General features: G+C 33.5%; 1 protein-coding gene across 1 annotated transcript in view; it reads left to right on the forward strand.

The window, feature by feature from the left end:
* The window catches only part of LOC124369836 (TBC1 domain family member 5), a 68,244-nt gene extending 44,083 nt beyond the window's left edge, over nt 1-24,161 (forward strand). The window contains exons 9-14 of the mRNA XM_046827965.1: nt 2,038-2,180; nt 9,704-9,807; nt 10,066-10,214; nt 18,299-18,395; nt 20,580-20,729; nt 23,219-24,161. Of these exons, the coding sequence (XP_046683921.1) occupies nt 2,038-2,180; nt 9,704-9,807; nt 10,066-10,214; nt 18,299-18,395; nt 20,580-20,729; nt 23,219-23,449 (874 nt within the window). The 3' untranslated portion in view covers nt 23,450-24,161. The remainder of the gene's footprint in view (nt 1-2,037; nt 2,181-9,703; nt 9,808-10,065; nt 10,215-18,298; nt 18,396-20,579; nt 20,730-23,218) is intronic.
* Nucleotides 24,162-25,224: the final 1,063 nt, after the last annotated feature.

Consider the following 25,224-nt stretch of genomic DNA (forward strand, 5'->3'; position numbering starts at 1 on the left):
TACTATACTTTGGAGCTACATCTTTCACTGGCTGCTAGAGATGCTTAGCCAATAATTGTATTGCCTGAGTGCTGTGTTTGTCTGTCTTTGCATTTTTATCAGTTTATTCTGTTATTATGAATGTCTGTTTGTGTTATGTATTTTATCATTTAATATGCTATTCTTGTCTAAAGTATGCCTTTTAACTGCACCTGCAAGTTGTAATATTTTTGTAACTGTGCCTACAGTTGTAATTCTTTTGTAACTGTGTCTACGGTTGCAATACTTTTGTAACTGTGCCTACGGGTTGCAATACTTTTGTAACTGTGCCTACGGGTTGCAATACTTTTGTAACTGTGCCTACGGGTTGCAATACTTTTGTAACTGTGCCTACGGGTTGCAATACTTTTGTAACTGTGCCTACGGGTTGCAATACTTTTGTAACTGTATCAATGTAAATAAATTGCTTCTTGATAAGCAGGTTTCTCACATACAATACAGTAAAAAACTATCTGAGTTTAATGTTCTTTTAGTTAAAACTTTTTTTGTTTTTTCGTGGTAATTAAGGAGATGAAAAAATGTATCTGATTAAGCTGTAAACACATTTAATTGTTTGAGCTCTATTCTTGCAGTTTACTTTGGGCGACCTTCTCCTACATGTGTCACACAGTAATAGTTTCAAACTGTGTGTAGCTCATGTAGAAAAATCAGAAAAATATTTATTATGGTTGTAGTGTTAAGTTATAAATGATAATTGCTTTTTCATTATTTATCTGTAGGAAAAGTTCTGACTTTTTGGTTTTTAAAAATAATCATGTAGCATATAATGTTCAATCTGTTCAAGATAAACCAAATGTACTTTTTATATAAATATGTAATATCAACTCCTTCAATTAATACTATTTCAAATATTTAAAATGGTACTTTCATGCCACAGATAATAAAGGATGTTTTCATTCTTTCTAATATATTAGTACATTATTTTTAAGCCTAAAGTTTAAATCCATTAAATGGCTTATTCAGCGGCTTATCCATATTTCCATTATTATTCTACTCACGTTTTAAATGAATAAAAATAAAGTTGCTAGTTTGGTCTTTGTTTGATTTTCCAAATTTGGATTTAAGGATTATTCTTTTACCTTAAAATTTAAATATCTACAAGTGCTTTCGTAGAACCTCTTATTGAATTTCACTATCTAATGTGCTGTTTGAGCACTCAAATCGAATTTAAGGAAAGTCTAAAGTCATAACTCATAATTATGGGTTAAGTTTAACAAAATAATTAATTATTTATTTAGCCTCAACTATATTATTTCATATCTCATTGATACATGACATGTATTTTAAACTTGTATGCTATTTAACTTTTCATCGTAGTTTCATATGTCAGTCTTGGTCAGCAACTTACCATGCTTCAGTGGTTTCACGTGAACGTGTTTGTGAAATGTTTTGTGCAGAGTAGTTTTCCTATGCAATTTGTCAACACAGTCAGAACTATTTCAAGCTAATATTTGTCTCACTATGTAGAGGACAAATCATTCTCTTTTTTTTACTACAATGTTTTGTTTTTTATATTCAGCTGGTTTTTTTTTTAACCAAACAGATGGTTTATTTCAGCTGATTGTTTCACCATTATAGAACATGATGTCCATTACTATATAGAATGGCTTAGCTTTACATTCTTTTTAATGTACAAGAAATGCAAAATAGCAAGCCAAGTGTCATAGTTTGGTGGGCTTTGTAGACCTATCCTAATTATAAAAACTATGTTTTTATTTTAAGTATTTACAACAATTTTAATACAATAATAATGTAATAAGTTTTCATAATATGTCATATAGATTTTACTGTATTTAAAAAATTATCTAAGGAAATGGCAAATAACAGTGACCGGGTAGTTGACTCACAATGCCAATAATGTTAATCAGAATATCTCCCACGCCTGGCAGTAGGCAGGCTCATGAAAATTTCTGCATTGAAGGATTAAATTTAAACACCAATTATATCAATTAATAGGATTAGGACTTATGTAGCTAAATGGACATACTTTGTCAACAGTCGATGGTTGAGACTACTGTTTGGGCGGGAGTTTCCTCTGCAAGACTTGCTTGTGCTGTGGGACGCTGTGTTTGCAGAAGGCAATATGTTCCAGCTTGTCAATTATATTGTAGTTGCAATGCTCATGGCCATCAGGCATCAATGTAAGTTGAACCATTGTTGTAGCTTTGCTCTTAAATTTGTTATGTTGTTTATTTGTGCTAAGCACATTTTTCATCAGTCATACCAATGCAGGTATTATCAGAAACAAAACCCCTACAGCATAGAATATACTGAGAGTTCAGAATAAAATGTATAGTTTCTTTTGGTAGTAAATATAATCAAACAATTAAAAGTGTACTTTATTAGATTGATATATTTTTTAAATATGCATATTTGGGAAAATGAAATGTATAAATTAAATTGATTGAATATTAAAATTTTAAATTTGAAGAAGGGCTGCATTAGCCTTTTGCAATTTGGAGGCCACTAATGTGGCCAAAAGTTATCTCTCGCTCAGCTCGATTGGAGTCTCAGTTGGTTGTCCTCCCAGCTTGCCAGGCCACGCATAGTGACCAGCTGCGTTCTGCGTCAACACTCAGCACTTTTGTCATCGTATATGCCAATATCACTCAGATTTAAATTACTTTATTTGACCTTCGGCTCTTTAAATTACTGAGATTTTGATGAAACTCAAATATTTTACAAAGTTTATTAGCTTTATGGGTGAAATTTTATCGATTGGTTATTTATTATTTGCATTTAAGTTATAGGCTGATCTGTTTTAAAAGTATTTTTATGTGCAGAATAAAAATACAATCAGTTCCAAGTATCTCTCTAGTATCAACAGAATATAAAGTCAGCCATATTTTCAGTTTCGTCTCCAACAAATGTACTATAGCAGCTACAGTGACATAGACTCTTAGATAAAAAACAATTCTGATCAATGTTAACTGAGGTAAATACTGCAAACAGAGAAATATTAATTTAGTTATTTATTTGGCCGAGAGATAGCAGCACTTTCCAGCCACAACTGATAAGGATTGAATTCTATAACTTCACAATAAAATGGGCCACACATAGTGTCCTGATGAGCTGAACAGCAAAACAGTGAGGACCACTAAGTTTGGCCGCTATGCTGAGGGACGGATGTGGTTATAAATCAATGACCTGACTGACTTGACGCAAAAAACATCCTTAGCCGCTGTTGTGGCCAGGCGATATAAGAGGGCAATCATATAAAACTAATGCCTATCCCAAGGGTTAATTCAGCACAGTAGTGCCACTATCTTGTCACACTAATTTTTCTGAGAAAGGGTTATTATAAATACTGAAGGTTTTATTTGTTTTACTAACTGGTAGTAATTTGTCTCATATCAAATCTAACTCACTGAATGTTGAAATATGTAATAATCAAACCAGCAAGTACTATAGTAAATAATATTGATTATGTATAGTAACAATACAGAATACCTTGTTCTACAATTCAGGATACATGTAAATCCTTAGTAACATAAGACAATGCAATGCGATTTATCAGTTACAGTGCTAGCATTAACCTGCACAATCCATAGACCTAACCTTTAAGTTCTCTTAAACGCATGTCTTATCATAAACAACACAGCATGGTCCAAAATCCTTAGATAACTGTTTTTGTCCATATTTTTCTCAACCAAAACATTGATAATGTTTTAACCATGAAACCATGTGGTGTCACAACTGTAGTAAGGGATGTTTCCAGTCAGTTAATTACGTGGATTGCCACTATATTTCCTCCATCGAAATCTAAACAGCTTTGATGAGTTATTTTTAATTAATAATATAGATATAGTGCTATGGCAAGGTTCTGTAGCAATACAAATTGAGGCCTAGATGATTCACACCATTACCTTGTCACTCTTCAGACTGCTGTATACAACCTTACCTCCGCTTATTCCAGGCTGTTTCATGCTCCCTTTTATGAAAACACAACTAAATGGTTGACCCAGCTAACTATTGTGTCCACGGGAACTGATCGCTGACGTGTCAAATTCAAACCTATAGTGTCTTTTATTACAATCACTAAATAGTCTGTACCCTCCCTTTCTATTTAAGAAGGATATAATTTGCCCATTAGAGACAATCATATAATCCCTTGACCTTCCCAACCTTAATCATCAACAACAATAACACTATCACAGCCTCCAAACTCAGTAATAAGTTAGTCTATACATTATGTTTATTTTTATAACTTTTTGTGTACAAAAGTTGGCATGTTATGGAGAATCCATTAGCAATGGTCAAATGTAGCCATTCATATTTCAAAAGAGCACTCAACATTGTGTCTTTCGATGGCTATACATACTTGGCGCAGACCAATATTCCAGTTTTTTTACCCTTTAACATTTTTTTATGAACTGTAAAATACTCTATCTAGCCATAATGACTACCTCATTTAATAAAAATTTCTTTCCATCAAGCCAAATTTTAAGTTCTGGGATAATTTGCCACTGAGATTGCTGCTGTGTATGGTGAAGAACTGTCCTTGTGAAAAAACACTTTTTTCTTACATGCCAATTTTGCTTGTTTCTCAGTCAGCTTCCATTCTAGATGATCTAACACAGGGTCAGCGACCCGAGAAAGAGCCAATGTAATGCAGCCTGCACCACAACTGGTGAAATATAAACTTTTACAGTAATTTGTATAAACTCCTAGGTTCATGCGGACCTCATTAAGACATTTATTATCCAATCAGCTACAGCACATTACAACAAAGAGCCCTGATCTAGCAATAGAGCAACGTGAGGGTGACTCACTCTCAATACAGCTCGACAAGTCTTTGACATGGACTAGTGCAGCGCCCCACATAAGTCTAGAGAACCATCTGTACCCCCACACTGTCTAAAAAGGCTCTTGTACACATGGCACATATGGATCTCCTTAGGATGCATTTCAGCACTGCAGTCGGTCAGTTTCAGCTCTCTGTCAGCACCAGTCTGATATCTACTTTGCTTGAGTTCACATCATGTCGTGTAATTGCAGTTGTTTTTTTTATTTGTGTTCAACATTAGGATATTTCTTTTATTTTCATATTTATTATCATTGTGTCGTTTTCAAAACTAATTAAAAAGATGAAAATAGAAGACGAGTGCATAGTTTTAAACCAACAGTGGACTGCAAAATATTTTTATTGAGATTGAGGAAAACCTCTTTGATTTGTAGGGAAAGTGTCTCAGTATTTAAAGAAACATTATGATTGTCAACATCGGGAGGAGTATTCTCTTCTAACTGATGAAGCTCGTGAGGCCAAAGTGGTGTTGTTACTGAAGAAGAATTTGACGTTACAATACACTATTTTTAAAAAGAAGGCAAGTGAGAGCTATGCTGCTGTGCGAGTTAGTTACTGTGTTGCCGAAATAATAGCAAAAAAGAGTCCTGGAAAGGTTTTTTTTACTTGCCTTCCGAAATTGAGACATTTTTAGGTATTAAAAGTAAGACATAGAAAGAAATTTCTAATTTACAATGTATATGCATTTTTTCTCAACATGAATCGTCATTTAAACGATCTTAATTTAAAGCTACAAGGTGCAGGAAAATTTGTAAGTGATATGTATTCCTTTGTGAAAGCATTTGAAAACAAATTAAAACTCTTCAAAATGGACGTAAAGAGCAAAAACTTTGCTCACTTTCCAGCTTGTAAGAGTCTTACGGAAGAACTTAGAGAGAAGGGCGAAGAATCTCCTAACCGTAAATGTGCTGAAGCAATTGAATGCGAAGAAAACGAGTTTCATGTGTGGTTTTGTGAATTTCATACTTTTTCAAATTAAATTTTATTTATTAAAAAGTAGTAGGCTTAGCCCTATAGCAGAATAATAACGAATAAAAGATACTTGTGTATATAGTAAGCGACGTGTAGCTGTGCTCGTGGTCAAAGTTGTATTAGTCAAGGCTACAAGCCTAAGTTCCTCAACTTGCACTAGTCCAGAGGGCAGGTAGCAGACAGGCTGAGTTGCCTATGTTCTTAAAACAGCATGACTTTTACTCTGCTCGCTAAACTTTCTCCTTCCTCCCCACCCACCTTCAGACGAACGTGCATATTGGCGGCCCGAACGTGCATATTGGCGGCCCTTTTAGCCATGACATGTTGAAGATGCCTCCCACAAGTACAAAAAGGTTGCTGACCCTTGATCTAACAGATCATTATAGTAGAGTCCTGTAATGATTCTGCCTACATTAAAATAATTATCAGGATATTTTACTTGAGTATTCATCAACTGACAAAGACAAAGGACAGTAGCTATCAACTGTGTAGCTGACAAAACGGTTTTCGCTTGTTTGAATGACCTCCATCAACTTTGTCCATTTTTATGATTATTCTTTGTTGCGTGGAGTGTAGTGATTCATCCAAGTTTCATTGAACCTGCACAAAAGGTTTTGTGTGTTGTGCCTAAACAATGCTAAATTTTGCTTTTAAATTTGTTTCCATCTGTTTTTGGTCCAATATCATAATTGCAACATTCACCACAAGTAATTTTCTTGGGAAGGGTGAAATGCACTCTTTGAATTGCCTAATTCATCAATTACTGTACAGACTTTTAAGGCCGGGCCACATATACTCGCACTGCGCCCGACACGTGTGTTGGCCGTCATACGGTGAAAGAATTGCAGCGCAGTTATCAACCTGCAAGTCCACACATGTCTGCACCGACACCAGACTGTCGTGGCCGCACCATCACTGATTAGTGAAGTTTGAATTTTGACAGGCACGGTGCGGTCTAAGAGCGGCATCTATCATGGATATACTTGTAGAGACATTTATTGAAGAAGTGATGAGGAGGTGGTTTTACAGTAAACTAGTAATGATTTCTTACTGTGCTAAAATCACTATAGAACAAATTAGGTGGCATTTAAAATTTGTTTACTAGTAAAAAATTATAAAATTGTTGTATATTTAGTGATTTTAGAGCAACTAAATTAAAGTAATGTAAAACATTTTTTTTTTATTTAAAAACAACAAGAATTATTTATTTTGCACAAAACTATATTTATTTAGGATGTATTGAAATTACTTGTCAAAAATCTTTCCTGTATTTTGTAGGGCTTAGATTTATGATGTTTCATATTTATTGTATTCATACAACTACAGTACAGTCTTAAAATAAAAATATTTTATTTGCAAGTCATAAGGTTTGAGAGTAAGAAAAAAAAATTTCACTCTAGTATATATTTTACAAATATTTACTATGTTTTACCAGTTGTAATAAAAGACTTGCAAAATTAATAAGTCACTACTTTTTACTTGCTGAACATTTAAAAAAAAATTATCTGTCACTTTAAATCCAAAAGAAATATGTTCTAGTACTAACAGTGAGATTTTTGCGCTCGGACAGCATATGGACATGTGTGGCCTCACAGTAACTGAGACGGGCCCGCACCGACACTCGACTGATTCACGTGTCGGGTGCGGTGCGGGTATGTGTGTCTTTACTCTGTGTTCTTCCAGTATCGTATCATGAATCTTTTCGATGGTTTTCTTAAAATAATTTCAATTGAGTGAGTTTCATCCTCTGTTCCTTATAACAACGTTTACTGTCATTAATTCAAGAAGTCAAGAAGTAAGTGGTCTTGAGTGCTAGTAAACTAAATCCAATTTGTTTTCTTCCTGTGCACTTATTCAATCTTTCAATTGGAAATGTGTAGTTTAGCATTAAATTCATTTCTTTCATTTTCACAACTTGACTACACATATAACGAAACAAGAATAAAAAATCTTTTATTGTCGTCCCACACGTGATGTGCATTAACAAAGTCTGGTTTAAACAATATTAAAATTAAGATAATTTACTTTTTTACATTTATATACAGTATACTTAATTGAAAATAATAATTAAAATATACATTTACAATACATTCAATACACATCTTACATAAAACAAAATTCTAGGCCTATATTCTACCCAGGCTTATTGAAATGCAAGGTCACTAACATCATGTAAGAGCATTTCCCCACTGAATAAAATGCTTTCAGTTACCATTTTTTTTAAATTAGACTACTTAAGGTAGTGGTAACAGTATCAGGTGGTATAGTCTTTGAAAAAGTTTTACACCTATGTGTGTATAACTGTTCTGAGTTTTGCTTAGTCTAAGACGTTTGAGATCTATTGTTTGTTGAGATTCTTTGTCGTAATTATGAACTCAGCTTCTAAATTTATAACGATTAAGGTTAAAAATTTGATACAAAATTAAGCTTTGCAAGATGTAAGTATACCCAGGTTTATAAAATAAAGGTCTACAAGAATCTCTATTACCAATACTCTGTACAATATAGCAAGCTGCTGCCAATAATCAATTAAAAGTGGGGAATGTTTGAAACTTTCAGGACTTGCTTTAAAAGGATCATGTTTACCAACTGCAAGTGTAAAAAATTTCCCACTCATTCAGCATTTAGTATTATTTACTAGGAAAACATGCTGAGGAAACCTCAACCACACTTAAACCTATAACAATTTTCATGGGATTTCTGTAGTGGCAGGTTACTTAGGATGGTTAAGAATGGATAATTATGAATGCCTCCTGTCAAGATTTTATGCTACAGTCACCATGGGGAAGTATGGTGGGTACTATCTCACCTCACTTAAAGAAGGGAAGGCTTTCTTTGTTTCATCCTCTACCAGTCAAAGCAGACAGTGAAGGGTTTTCACTCATGTTTAGACTTGGTAAAACCATTAACACTATGGGAGCTCTACCCACTCCATTAATCTTCCTCCATCGTAAACTAGATCAATCGATCAAGTTATTCTATATCCCAATATCTCAAAATTGTAGTTTTTTATGTGCCACCGTGGCTACATTTTGGGTTACCCAGATAAAATTTTCCACATTGATATTTGCTATACACAGTATAGGTTTTGCCAGATATAAACCAATTGGAAGTGGTCCTTTTTGGAGATTCATAAAAATTTGTCAGACTTATTAAAGAATCCTTATAAGATCCCCTTTTGCTGTTTCAGATTTTAACAATGGCATGTGTAACCACTCTAATAAAAGACAAGATTTCTTTGCTTTTCAAAATTATTACAACATAACTAAAAATTTACTAAGTTTAAAACAATGGTGCACTCATGGGTAAAAATTTTCATGTAAACTTGGGTATGCCTCTCAATGTATAATATTACATGACATAATCTTTATTATATAATGTTTTGTGATGAACTTTCAGGAGTCAATACAAGTGGATTCGATTTGAATTGATATGAAAGAAATAACTGAGCTAAAACAAAATCTGCATGATCCCTCGAAAAGAAGTTAACACTTTCCTGTAAAACAATTCCAATAACAGTACACCATTTTGTTGTTTTAGTATATAGGAAGAAAGGGAAATAAAATTTGACAATCAGTTGACCTAAAATTAACCACTACTAGCTGTATGGTTGTACATACAAAGACAAAGGGACTATGGCACCTGGAATCATGTCAAGAGAATTGTCCAGATTATGATAGAGACAACTTCCAATTATCTCACAAGTTAATTTGATTAAGAATGACCCAAAGCAACAGATGATCCAAGGACTTGGTCCAGTCAGTTATAAAGATGGTCCAAGTGAATTGCATTTCAAGGACTTTTTTGTGTATTTCCTTTTCCATTGGAACTACCTTCAATTATTGTACCTATTTAGTTGCTTAAGTGTAGAACTCAATATTTTTTCAGTGCTCACATCTGACCACACTTCGTGCCTTACTATCTTAATGAGGTATCCATCTATGGAAGTATCCAAGATCATAGACCATGCCTTGTTCCTTAAGAATCCAATGGTGAGTATTTATATCTATCAAACCAAATAATTTTATCACATCTAATGTTTTTATAGAAATAAACATAGAAATGTCCTGTTTTACCTCTTTTAAATGCTAATTAAATTAAGATTTGTTTTTCCTGAACTAAGCCAATTTGCACAAGTTTAAAGTAAAAAGTTTAAGGCATCTGCTATTAACAATTCATATTGAGTACTAATATTAATGTTATGATAGTAACTTTAATGATTTAAGATTGAGAATTGCACTTGTTGGCAGGCTTATCATCAACCTTATCAGACTGTAAGTTACTTCCATCCCTCTGCTTCTGCAGGAGTGCAATCAAATATGAATCCTATAGCCAACAAAAAGAGGCCACATAAACTGGATAAGAAAGAAAAAAGTGAGGCCAGCTTTCTTAGCAACAGGTAAATCATCATCAAATAATAATGTATTGTTGCATCATAATTACATTAACTCTTTTCACTTTAACTTTTTCACCTGTTTTCTGAAGGGACTCATTTTTAACAGGGATACATATTTTAACATATTTTCTGTGAAAACCTAATCTTTAGCAAAATATTTGTTATAAAAGCATGTGCATTATTGTATTTTATAACAGTGTACTATATTTTTAATTTCTTGCATCTGTTGTAGAATATGACACACTAACAGGTTTTGTATTTTAACATGGTATGATATCTTGCAAAACATTTTGCCCGTTGAAAACTAGGGTTTTTCAGAAGGTTTTTGCAGTAGTACAATTTTTCCCCATGACAATTTTTTAAGATTGACCAACATCGTGACTTTGCTATTTCAATATTGTGTTGGTTTGGATGGCATCTGACATTGCAATGACGTAATTTTTATTTTCTTTTCAGCCGGTTTTCGATGTTCTGATTGATGCTGTGACTGATGTATCAGGAACTAATAATGACATCTGGAGAATCATTGTCATAAATTAGGTTTTTTTGACAATAGACAATATGCTTTATTAACAATATCATCAAGACATGTTACAGAGTCAAACGGTTTTTACAAGTGAATTTCATTATTAAATGACAGGTCTAATTAATATTCATCATTCCATAAGAAGAACTCATCGAGTGTGTAGTATGCATGGTCTTGCAGCCAACACCGTAGGTTTCTCTTTATAGATCCTGGGTTGTCTTTGTCTCCAGAACTCTGAGGAGATTGCCACCTGAAGAAGCACCCCAGACAGCTATTCCATTACGGAGGTGGCTTTTGAATAATGCGTGATACTCTATTCTCGTGGCTTCATGACTACTAGTTGTCTTGGTTCTCTTTAATGCAAACAACGCTCAGTTAAGCTTCAGGCAGAGACTATCTATATGGTTTTTCCAGCACATCTTCTTGTCAAGTATTATGCCAAGATGTTTAACTTCATCAGCTGCTTGGATATTGGGTATTTCGGTTACAAGTACCTTTTTACTGTCTAGAGTCATTTGTTTTGTTTTATTCTCATTGAGAATGAGGTCGTTTTTCATTGTATATTCTTGAGCCATGTTGAAAGCGATGTATGTGTCAAATTCCATTTGTTCAGTATTTCTATTTCCTGCAAGCAGAACTGTGTAATCTGCGTACATGATCATTTGACAATTTCTCTCAAGTGTTCTGGAAAGGCATTTATAAATAAAATAAACAAAACTGGTCCAAGGACCGAGCCTTGTGGAACTCCTCTTCTTACGGGTAGGGGATGAGATTGTACTGATTGTGTGAGTCAATTGGTTGTTTCTCTCAGTTCCACTATTTGCTTTCATCCTTTGAGATAGCTTTCGAACCAACTGAGTGCTGTTTGTCGGATACCAACGTTTTGAAGTTTAGTCAATATGAGTTTATGTCCAAGGCAATCAAAGGCTTCACTGAGATCAAGGTATAAGCTGGTGATTTTGTTGCTGATCTCGATATTGTCAGTTATATATTCAGCTAGGTCGATAATTACAGATGTGGTAGATTTTTCAGAGATGAGTCCATGCTGCTTGTCAGTTAGTATTTGGTTCTGTCTTAGATACTGTAAGAGTCTAATAAGAATTACTTTTTCAATAAGTTTTGAGACGAGACTGATGGGAGAAGAGAGATTGGCCTGTCATTAGCAATGTTTTGAGGGTCACCTTGTTTAAATTTTGGATAGATTTTGGCTATTTTAAATTTGGATGGAAAAATGCCTTTCTGAATGGGCAAATTTTTAATTTTTACAAGGGGTGTTATGAGTTTATGAGCACAACATTTGAGGATTTTTTATGAAATTTCATCTACTCTAGAAAAAGTTGAACTTCTTGGAGACCTTACAATTTTGTACTTTTCATCAGCTGTAGTTGGTTCCAAAGTTGTTAGAGTTTCTCTTAGAACTCCTTGGACATGTTGAGTAGCTGGGGCTGAGTCATTGTTTATGTTATTTATTTTAAGCGTTTCTTCAGCTATGTTTACAAAATATTCGTTAAAACAATTATCTATTCTTCCAATATCTGTGAACAGTTCTCCTTCATGATGTATTTCTATTTTAGTAGTTTCATATCCTATTTTCTTTTGCCTCTCATTGTTTGTGGTGTTCCAGATAGCTTTGGATATATTATCTGATTGGTATATATATATGTAGCATTGGCCTCTTGTCTTGACTGTTTAAGTGTTTGGTCATATATGTTTTTTTAAGTTCGCTGGCAGCCCGTTTGTCATTTGCATTTCCAGTTAAGAAAAACTTATCTTGTGTTTTCAGGAATTCTTCTTGAAGGATAAACTTTCTCTACTATAAGTAATCATTTTTCCCTTTTTTTTGCTTAGCACGAGATCTTACCTTGGGGCATGTCCAGTCAAGTGCAAACTGGAGAGATGCGCCAAAGTGGAAATATGCTTCGTCTACCTCATTTGACTTAATAACGGAGTCCTAAGTTTCCATAGACAGTCGGTTCTTTAAGTTAAGGAGATTATTATGTGTAAGCCTTCTTTGTGAATTATATATGTTTCGTATGGTCTCTTTTGGCATATCAAGTGTACAGTATTGTCCAATGTGGTCTGATAGCCCAGTGTTAGTCACTTCTACGCTTATGATGTATTGATCCAGATCTAAGCATACTATGTTTATTGAGGATTTAGAGATTTCGATGATTCTGGTAGGTGGGAGGTCTAATATCTGGATGTTATATCCCCTTAGTAGTTCGTTTAATGCACTGCGTTCTCAATCAGTATTTACATCCCCATAATAAGTTTTTTAGCACACAGCGGTAGTTTGTCCAGAACTTCAGACATAACTTGAAGTACACTGTCAAAATTTGATCCTGGTGGTCGGTACACTCCAAGTAAGTATAAGCACTTTTTCTTGGTCTTTCTTATTTTTATAGCTGATACTTCACAAGTCATTTCAATACTATATTGTTCTAACCCTAAGCTTTCAGTTTTATGGGAAACTTGTTTATGTTTATATAAAGCAACTTCTCCTTTAATGTGTTCACTTCTGCCATAAGCACTGGTTAGTGTGGAGTCAGCTATTCTGGCTTGATCTATTGTGCCTTTTTTTTAGACCATGTTTTGTCAGTATTATAAAATCTGGATTTGTATTGTGCAGCAGGTGTTCTAGCTGCTCAATTTTTCTTGTCATTCTATCCATATTTTGTGAAAGAAAAGTTGTCCTGATTTTGGTTTGAGTGTTGTTACGGATGGTGGTTTATTGAGCTTACATGGTCTAGAAAAGGGTCAGACTGATGTATTTCTGCCTCAGCTATTGTTTGGTAGTGTTCAAGGACGGTAAGGGGAGTCTTCACTGATGTAGCTGGTGAAGTAGCAGAGGCCATGTCATGTGTACTGTGCAGTGTGGTTGGCTTGTTCAGGAAATTTTGATTGACTATTTTATAGAAATCTATGATTTTCATGAAGAATTCCTCAAAATTTTCGTTGTCTGGGCGAATCATTACAATCATTGGTGGTTTCTTTTCTAATATTAGCGGTGTTAGATTGGACATAGTTTGAGAGGTATTATTACCCGCAGCATATTTAGCAGCCTGTAAAGAGATGTTAAAGTAATTGGTTTTGTTCCTAACCAATGATGTGTTAGTTTTCTTCAGTTTTTGTCTACAGGTTTAGCTGCTTCCTGGGGTTGATCTGTTATTTTTGCCATGGTATTTGTTACAGAAGTATTCAGTTTTTGTCTACAGGTTTGGCTGATTCCTGGGGTAGTGTTTGTGTCTCTATCTGCTGTCAGGTTTTGAAGATCTGAGTGGTCATATAGTTTATAACTGATTTGTCCATCTCTAACTTTGTTGCAATCTGTCAAAGTGGTTTGCAGTTTTTGTTTACAGGTTTGGCTGGTTCCTGAAGTCAGGGGTTGGTTGCAATCTGTCAAAGTGGTTTGCAGTTTTTGTTTACAGGTTTGGCTGGTTCCTGAATTCGGGCGTTGGTTGCAATCTGTCAAAGTGTTTTGCAGTTTTTGTTTACAGGTTAGGCTGGTTCCTGAAGTCGGGGATGCGTTACTCCCTGTCAAATTGTTCAGTTTTTTATTACTGGGTTGACTTTCACCTGAAGTCAATGTTTGGATTGGCTTTGTCATCAGTAGTGTCAGGGTGTTTTCTAGTTTTTCACTAAATGTTAGACTTGATCTTGAGGCCAAAGTATTAATAGCTAGCTCAATAAATTCAAGTTTTGTTTTTATATCAGACATTTCAACTTTGAAAAAATAGAACTGTCTCTAGTTGCCTGATTATCTTGAGTAGAGAAGGAAGTTTAAGTCATAGTGTGCTTCAGAATGCTTGTTTTTGACCAAGGTTTTCAGTTTTTCTTTTAAGCATTGAAACAGTTTTTTTCTAGTTCTGCTACCTTTTTTACATAACTATCAATGAGTAGACCGAGTTTTGAGTCATTTTCCCCATAAATAGTTTGTGCTTCTAAGTAAAGTTTCTTCTCTTTAGTGAGTTGACCTTGAATATCTGAGTTTAACTGTAGCAAGTTTTCTATTTTGTTGATGTGTGCCTTTTCTGAGTTTTCCATTTCCTCCAATTTTTCCTCCATAATGCTATCTTTGGTTTTTAGCCTGAGTGTTTCTTCTTTTAAAAACCTGTTTTCTTCTTCTACTAGTGCTGATTCTATCTTGGCAGCCATTTCCAATTTTTCCTCTTTACTATCTGAGTTCTCTAAACAGTTATTTTCAATAAGACTATTCTGGAGTTCTTGAATGGTGTCGGTGCTGTTGAGAGATATTGGGCAAGCTAGTCTTTGGTCATCTTATATAAATTTAGAGTGAGGGAAATAATTTAACAGTGATTCAGTCTCTTATATTATATCATATAACAGAGTCAGCTTCTTCAAAGTAGAAGTGTCAAAGTAGAATCATCTAGACAAGCAGTGAGAGTGAGATGGTAGTATACAGGAGTGTTGACTAGTGTGTGAGGTCAGTTGTGGGACTGCAGACTCAGCAGCAGCGGGTTACTGCTCCCAGTCCGAGTTGACACACTAGCAACTGTCACAGGTGGTGATGAGTTGGAGACCAATTCTTGTTTCTTTTGTTGTTGAAGCCAGTTTTGTAACCTATTTTTAGGTGCATTCACATCAGTTACTCACTATGTCGTTACAGAGTACATCTTGTATTTCTGATTTCAAAGTTATTGCTAAGTTACAATAATTCTAGTATTTATGAAAATATACAAAGCGATGGTGATGATGTTCTTCCAACACTGGAAAACGTAACAGACAGTGATCTGTTTAAGATCTGATTTTCCTCATTTTCTTTACACATTGTCAGGTGTAAGGAAAATGACCTATGAATGAATAATAATAAAATTATATGACCTAACACATATTCCTAATAGTGTGCAAGGAAAAGTGCTGTGCATATATGCTGTCTGACATATGAGTGAAACAGCAAAATCACAATGTCGAACAACGTCCAAGTATAAGGATTCATGTTTTTGTACAGAGTGGTTTTTTCCAGGTATTAACAGGTATAATTTGCAATCCGTACATTAATTTTAAAAAACTTTCACTCCTTACTGTTTAGTTACATAGTTTTTTATATAAATTATACTATGTAAAATTTATATATAATAAGAGGGAGAGATGCTGGTCATGTAAATTGTGTTTTGTCACTTGTATTGTTCCCTCATTATCATTAAGTATTTTTTAAAGTGATTAATTAGTCTACTACTATGTTCTACTCAAATCCAGAAGTAAAATTCAATAAAATGTTGTTCATTTTCCATAAACTACATTTGAAACTCTATTCAGTGTAGTTTAAAATTTGTATTGTTTAAAAAACATTACAGTTTAATTTTAACATTCAAAATATGAGATTAGGTTTGAATTATCTTTTACAACCAGATTGCAGATCTCGAAACGTAGTGTTACTGTTTTCTTGTTTCACTGAACGATGGCAAATGTCCGGAAAAATCCTGTTTCCTTCACAACCAGACTGGGTTATAAGTTTTGATTAGTTCTTAAGTATTTCCATATTCCAGAATAACTTTTTTGCTCAATGTTTCAGTATAAACCTTCATCACATTTTATAAAACAAATTATTATTAATATATAGTTTATGTTATTACTTCAATTAATTTTATTTTATTAATAATGCTAAATTCTTTTTTTAAAGGTGTTAACTTTTCAGAAAAACTTTAAAAAGCTTAATTGTGTTTCTATCTCAAGTTTGACAAATCGCAAATGAATAATTTTAGATTATTTCCTGTGTATTGAAAGTATGGCTTTACAACACATTATGTAAGTTTTAGGAGAGGGAAAGATAACTAAACAATTTTTTTAAACTTTTTATTTATGAACTGAAGTTTTTTTGCGATAAAACCTATGTAAATTAATAAATAAAAATGTCTTACTGAAAATATATTATTGAAAAAGTATACCATTAATTTAAAAGTTATAATATGATAGCATTTGATTTCTAGTTATAGAATAAGGCATAACATGAACAGTAAAAACAGACAAATTATTCAGCTAATTGTTTTTGAGAAAAGAATAAGTTTATTGCCATGAAGCTCATACAACCATCAACACAAGTCTTGTATAATAAAAACTAGCAGAAGTCTAGATAAGAAAAATTTGGTACCCAAAACATAAAGTTGCCAAGCAGTCACACCACAATTTAAATATTACTTTAAATTATAAATAAAATAAACAACAACAGCCTCAACAATTACAATAACAGAATTATATAACATTGATACATTTAAAAATATAGTCTGTATAAAAAAAATGACATTAACATTTAAAATCTAATCATTATACTAAATAGGTTATATCTAGAACCTAACAGTTCCACTGTCAAAAATTTCTTTTAAAGTATAAAATAGATTGACTAAATGTCAGGAGTATAATTTTTGTTTACATTCATTATGACTATATTTAGATATAAGTGGTCTTAAAAAGTTATAGTCCTTCAAAGCGATTAAAATCTAAGTCTATAAAAAATCTATGAATACATTTTCTCTATTTATAGTGTTATACATATGTCTGTCACTGTATGTCTTCAGAGGTTTAGAATGTAGAATATAATATCAATTAAGTATTTTGAATTTTCTTTTCTATAATAATTGGTCTGTAGTAAGTTAATGGTTCACGTGCTATCATTCTGATGGCTTTACAAATTTCTGCTAACCTGCTGTAGTTTCCCCATAGAATTAGGCCATATCTGAGCACTGATTGAAAGAATGTAAAATAGGCCGTTCTGAGATAATCAGTGTCCACACAACAAGTGAGACATCTTAGGCGATAAACAATCGTTGAGAGTTTGGTTGATAGGTGATCAATCTGGAGCCCCCATGTCAAATGATCATCCACACAAACACCCAAAAACTCAATATCAGATTAAATATTGTAATTTACTGGTCTCAGGCTGTGTCTTATCTTCATCCAACAAAAATCCATTGGAATGAAACCACAATGATGCTTGTTGATGAATGTATCCATTTAAATTTGTTTGAATTTATTCAGGTAATTATTACTATTTAAAATTCTTGTGTCTTCAGCATATAATATTGTTTTGGAATTGACTAAGACAGGTTAGTCATTGGTTGCTACCAGAAACAATAGTGGTGCGAGAACAGAGCCTTGAGGAACTAGGCCATACTCAACCAAGAGTTCTCCTGACCATTCTCTCTCGACAAATACTTTCTATCTACAATAACTTAAGTAAGATTATAAAACTAAATGACAATCTTGCTTAAACCATAATATTTTCATTTCATAGTGATGTCATTGTGATTTACATAATCAAATGCCTTGCTCAAGTCACAGAGAGTGGCCTGAGTAAAATCCTTGTTTTTAAAAGCATTTAGCGCAAATTTAACAAGGCTGTCAATTGCATTACCTTTTTCTTACCTGAAACAAATCTTTTACTAACATTGTAATATTAGGAAAATAGCTCTCCTAAAAATCATTTTACAATTGTACATGTAGTATTAAAATGGTGTATCCTGGAATGAGTTTTTATTTTTAGTTTGTTTGTAAATTTGTATTTTTTTGTTTAAAAGATATTTTAGGCTTTATTTTTGTTTTGCAGATTTAAGAGATTGTCTTTGAGAAGAAGCAGTCAATCAGATAGCATAAGTGTCAACAATGATAATTCTTCCAGTATCATTGAAGGTTTCATGCTTGATGTAAGTTAATATACAAATTTAAAGTAATTTAAATTTATGTCATATATAGTCATGATGAACGAACAAAGCGTCAGAGGCGGAAATCATTTTATTGCCTGGTTTGTAGAAAAAAAGAAGGAAGATCAGATTAAACTATAGTAAAATTACTATAAACTTTGGTTGACAGTTTATTATTTTTCTGAATTAACATAAATTATTTTTAATTATAGTATTTGAATATGTACTAGAGTGTTTTAAATTATACAACAGTTAAATACAGGTTCATTTGTAGGAGCGGAGCAGAATATTTAGGTTCTTTCGATAAAACCCCTGTTTGGTATAAGAAGCGATATTAAAGAGGCTCCAGACTTTGTCTTTTGTTGACCTGCATATTTTACCAGAGATATTTCTTCTTTGATGTAATCTTTTCTTCTATTTTCTGTCTCACTTCTATTAAATCTGACCTTTTCACACACAAAATTTACAAATTAAAGGAAATTTTCTTGTTTATTTTATAAACTGAATTTAGGATGTAGGTGGAATGCACAATCAACTGCACATTGTTGATGTGAGGCATACCTTCTAGGAGATTTTTTGTTTCACACATTTGAATGACAGTTTCTATGCTTAGCAATAAACCTGATCTTCAAAATGTGCCTCTACCTGCCAACAAAGCTTTTATATTAGGCCAGTCAAATAGGGTCATTAAGATTATGTAAATGTTCAAGATTGCTCTTTAAAAACACACAGGCAGATTGGGGATCTACACAAATTGATTTTCAGACACATTATGTTCTTCAAAAATCTTGGTATCAGCAGAAGCTTTGTATATGTGCACCAATAAGGAATCTTGATTGGTTGCTATTTAATTTTGTATATAACGGAGATCTGGTCATCACCAATGATATAAATGCTAAGCAACAAATAAAGAATGCAGACGATGGATGTAAGGTGTTGTCACATTCTGGAGATTTCAGCAAGAGTGAGACTAGACGTCATGAATGTCAGGAATATCCTCACCTTTAAGATATGCACAGATAATTCCGTATATCTATTTTTGTAGCTCAAAATCTATCTTGCATTATGACAAACCAGTGGATGATAGAAGTCCACATCGGTTCTGATCATCAGTATATCACTCTCAATCTCATAGCAAGAAATGAGGGCTTCTTGTGCTATCTCCATGCAATCCTGTCATTCCTGTCTTAGGGTAGGAATGTTTTCAGAGATAGAAAAGACATTCTAATGTCAAAATGTTTGCTGTCCTGGGAACAACGGGAGGTACCACTGATGTAGTCTAGGTTACATTGGAATTTATTATGCGGTTTTGTAACGCTTTGATGTTAAAGAGGAAGTGCATTGGACAAAAAGATTCAGACTACTGGTAATCAAGGAAATCCCACAGTTCCAAAACTGGTGTGTCCTGTGGTCAGTGAATCTTGCAAATTAAAGTCGAGAGGCAGGAATTGAATTGTGCCATTATTCAGAGAAACCACTTCGGACCCAGTAAAGTCCAAACATGAATGTCCTTCATAGCGGATGTCTTGTTTCAGAATAATAACCATCACTTGTATCATTAGAAAACCAAAATAAAACATATATCATATTTTGTGTTTTATATATTGGTTTTATAGCAGTTTGAACATTCATTTATTTATTATGAGAGATTTAGGGCACTTTGTACCCAAATGAACCAGACTTTAAACATTGAGATTTCAAATATTTCCTGTTATTTGCACTCCAAATTTTGCCATTCTAATAAACTTCAAGTTAGCATCACATTTGAAAGTACTCAATCTTTTATATCATTAAGTACATAACCATGCCTGACTTGAAAGCTGCTGCAAGTTGTACATGAAGGTACTGTTACAATTTGTTTTAAATTGCCAACAACACAAACCAAGACAGAGTTGGGAGATTGATGGAAGTATGACAGGAATGGAATGATGATAAAGGCACTGTTACCCACAATAATAACCTTTTTTAATTCACCAAAATGCCCTACCTGTGTTGGATAGAGGAATACTTGTGTGACCCCACGATTGTGAAAGATAACAAAAAATTGCATCTACAAAACTTTTGTCATCGTGGACTTGGGCTGTTTCCAACTGTAAATTTAGAAATGACCTGCAGATATATTAATAATAATGTTTGAGCTTTGCAAGTCAGTCTCTCCTAAATCCTAGTGTGGTGGAATGTGTTTAGGACCCAGCCGTAGTGCGCGGTGAGCTGAAACATTGCCGCGCTGTGATGTCGCTGGTGCAGTTGAAGCTGGCGCAATACCACACTGTGCTGGAGCAGTGTGTGCCTCACACCAACATTGCTGCCCAGCAAGCCCTCACCGGTATACATGAGGTAGGTCAGCTATTTCTTCATATACTTTATATTAAATTCCAAAATGTCCTAGAACATCTAATTTACTGGTGTGGCCTTATTCTTCAAAATATTGAGAACTCCAAAGTATGCTTAGGAGTGTTGAAATGATGTATTAAAAGGTTTCAGTGTCTTTTATCCTGTTTTAAGATTCTTAAGAGTTGGGTTAACGTAATATTTGACTAAAACTTCTGTCTTGTGATATATTATTGAAAGGTTTGAATAAGTTAGCAGCTGCGTCAAACTCACTTGCCCAACACCTGAAGTCATTAGAAGATAATCCAGAGTTATTAAGCAGCTAGTGGCTATTTTGATTAGGTTCTAGTCTGCAGCATTCTTATGGGCCTAATTTAAAGTCAGGACGTTTTTTATTGTGTTAATTTGCATTTTGGACAGAGTAATCTAAATCAAAGGGTTGGACAGTTTTGAGGTAATATGTCAAGGCCATTTTATTTTACATTTTTTTTACAGATTTTATGAAATACTGCATTCTGAGTCCTACTACAATTATAAAAAATAAAGTAAGATACACTACCGGGTGTGTTATTTTATTTGGAATTACAAAAAGTGCATTTACTGTCTGATTTTTCACACAAAATGGTAGGTATGAAAATACTTTTCAAACACTAAGTATAGTCCGCCAAGTTGAGAAAACAGACGTAATAAACATCCTTCTTTGCAACTAAAAAAGTGCCATGACCACTCATTAGGGCCCTCCAAGCATAGAAAACAGTCATAGAACGTTACTAATTCCTTAGTTTAATTTTACTTTTTAACACTGTTTAATTCATCTTATAAATCTAAATACATAATTAGTCGTACATTAGCCATAGTTTAAATTGTTTTGTGAACCTTCACCAAAAATGAAAATCAAGACATTTGTAACGTATTAAATATTATAATTATCATTATTTTATATAGTAACACATGATTATGTTTACTGGCTCTGTAATGATTTACCAAAGGTCGCTGGATACATCTATGTATGACGTATGATGATGTGACGTCATATGGGGTGATTTGAGTTCAATAAACCGCTTTGGCTGCTTCCATCACGCCACTGTCCTCATTCCACCACCACGTCCACTATCCAGCAATAGCCTTGACACTTACCTTCTTACCCCCTAACCGTGAACCACGCACAGTCAATGATGTGACCGAAAAGTCTTTCATTTCAATTACCGATCCCCCGTGTCCCATACACAATATCATTATACTAGTTTGTTAATACTTTAAGTAATCACTGTTAGCCAATAAACAATAAATTATAATCATAATAAAAAGTAAGAATTTTTTATTTTTTGTCATTAACAGAGCTATTGTAATTGCTTGATTCTGAATTGTATATTTCTTTATCCATATTGTGAATTCGTTCTCATTGAAAAATTATATCTCTTATTCTAATCAGACTTGGAAATATGTAATTCATTACAATCACATGTGGAATTCAAATGCAGCACAGAATCCATATCTCATTTCATGGGCACTGCAGATTAGTATCTACACCATGTTGTTATAATAACCAGAAATATACCATGTACAGAAACATACCTCTCACTGTCAGTAGCTCAAAACATTCTGCTGCTTACATCTTTAGCCAGCTAGTGATATTGTCTTAGAGTTCATTTTCATCATCAAAATGTTGAGAACCAAACAAACTAGTCCTGGACATTTGTGGTAATTTATACGAAAGCTCAGAGACTTTGAAACGTTGATCTTCTCTAACTGTTTAATTGATCTTGTCTACAAGTTCATCACTCACCACTGATAGCCTAGCATCCTTTCATCATCGTGTATGTTAGTTTGCCTATTTTTAAACAAATGAACCTATTCATGTTCACTCCCTTCACCCATAACGTTTCGCTCATAAACGGCACAAAGTTCTTTATGAATAGCTGCTGCTGAATATTGTTTTGCTGTAAAAAGACTACAGCGTGCACTTCGCATTTGGCGAGAAACTCAACTGCGGCACACATTTCACAAAGCTATAGAAAATGGATGAGCACTTGTACATCCTTCTAACTGCCACAGCTAGATGTGGACCAACCTGCTGCAGTGTGTGAGAGAGAGTGCCACCCCACTAATACCAGTGCTGTAAGCGAACAGAGTTTTATATATATATATATATATATATATATATATGAAATAATAACACTGAGGTGTCAAAGTTTTCACTGATACGGCTGATGGAATACAACTTTAAACTATGCTAGTATATCCCGTGCTGCTGAGACTGGTGAAACATGGTTACTGGTGAAGCCAGTATGATTCTAATCCACTTTGAACCTGACAAGATGTGGTTGTGGCATAGTGTGGCAAATAGTGGGATCTTAATTGTTCCAGTTAAATTTTTACTAATTGAGTTCATAACAATTTTATTTTAGTTGAATTATTTGGAGAAACTTATTTTAATAGTGTAATAAATTATGTGCAAACTTGTTGTTCAATCTGATCATTAAAAATATTTGCAGTTATGTTCGCTTCTGGACCCTCATCGACCAAGCCCCTCACCCTCTCCCTCAAGTTTTGATGTGGAACCAGCCTATGAGGTGGGGGAGGTGCAGCTCACTCCCTCCACCACTCCTACTCCTACCAACCTACCACCTCCTCGCTCGGAGATCGACATGACTATTTTCAAGAGGCCACAGGGGCAACCCGTCGAAACCTCTGACAATGTAGTACAATCTCCAGTGAAGAAGTAGTTGCTTATGCTGCAATTACAGATTCCCCAACCCAATGGATCATGTGTTATTGTTTGTTTTTTACTGTTCTCCCTTGTTTTCTTGTGTTATATTTGTTCTAAGCATATGTTATGTTACGTGTTCAGTTTTGATTTCTCTTGTGTTTTTTATACTTGTTTAAAGTTCTTCATAGGTTTTTATTAAGTGTTGTAAAATGCTAATATAATTAGTTGAATTAAGATATGTAATATACCTCAAAGCCTTAAAGTAACAGTGGTTTAAAATGTGTACTGACGTAAAGAAATTTATATATTTCCTCATATGGTTCATAAATTAAATAGTTCCTGAGCTCACTTTTCAGTAAGAGAATGTCCTATATAATGTTAAAGTTTTTTAATTTTCATATCAATTTCATATCCTATCAAAACAATTTTAAAGCTACTGCTTCAAATAATGTCTAAAGTATGTAAATAAGAATTCAGGTGCATTAGTGTAGTTAAAAAGCAATGTTTTATGTCATCATTCTGTACTTGAAATTTTACTATTTTAGTTTTATAACATTGATTTTTTGTTCTTATCTCAGGTTACTATTTGCATAGATTAAGTACTTTAATTTTCCTGTATGTATACATAAATAATAATGGATTTTTAAAATAGTCCTAAAAATAGTTCATTTTGTTTATAATGTATAGGTTTTATGAATATGAATTAAATTGGAACAGTTGCATTCAAATAGTTGTAATTTTTCTTTAAGTTTTGGTACAACTGAACTGAGGAAAATGAATTTCTTTATTAAGCATTTTAATACTAGCTGATTATTTTCAGAAAATGATGTTTCTTATTACACTATTTTCATATGGTATGTTCCAAGACTGCCAGGCCAAACCTGACCATAAATGTGCATTAATTCACTTATGGTTATATCTTCCATATTTCTATCATAAATAAATAAATGTTGTCTATTTTGTTTTTTTTTCAAATTGGAGTTACTATATTTATTAACATTAAAACATAAATTTGCAATTTAAAAATATGAGGATACGTTTTTCTAAATTTGAGCTTATCACAATACAACCGAAACACATACCTACCTACACCAAACTGTCAAATATATATATATATATATATATATATATATATATATATATATATATATATATGAAGTATGTTGGATTGACAAAAAATCCAATGCACATAACAATGAATAACCATCATTGTATGTCTAAAAAGCAGGATGAAAAACTGGTTTCCCAACACACATTAGGCCATCAACAACATTTAGAACAGTTTTATTCACTGAATTTGCAAAGTATCTGAAGTATATATATCTGGGCATAGAGGCAAATTGAAGCTCCTTCTATATTAAAGACAGGAATGACTAGAGGCAGTTACATATAGTGACTAGAAGCAAATATCTTCATTTTAGGACCACTGTTCAGCATTGAAAGGAATTAGATCAACAAAATCAGAAGTGCTTTATGAGCACACCTCAGAAGGCTTAGTCCGAAAACCAAAGAGCACAATTAGTGATGTTCACAGTTTCACTCATCATCTCTAAAAGGTTTAGGATTGCCTGCAAGTGAACATTGTTAAGTTTTCTTATGCTTAATACATTTTTTTGTCAGTAAAATATGAACAGTATCATTAGACTACTTTCATTATCGTGTTGCTACAAGCTTAAAGTTTAATTATAAATCAGAGATGTTACATTATTTGTCCAGAATCTTCCAAATTTTGGCACCAAGGTTTTATATATGCTGACTTCTTACAAACTACATTCTCGTACAATGAAGTCC

The sequence above is a fragment of the Homalodisca vitripennis genome, chromosome X (genome assembly GCF_021130785.1).
Source record: "Homalodisca vitripennis isolate AUS2020 chromosome X, UT_GWSS_2.1, whole genome shotgun sequence".
Taxonomy (NCBI): domain Eukaryota; kingdom Metazoa; phylum Arthropoda; class Insecta; order Hemiptera; family Cicadellidae; genus Homalodisca; species Homalodisca vitripennis.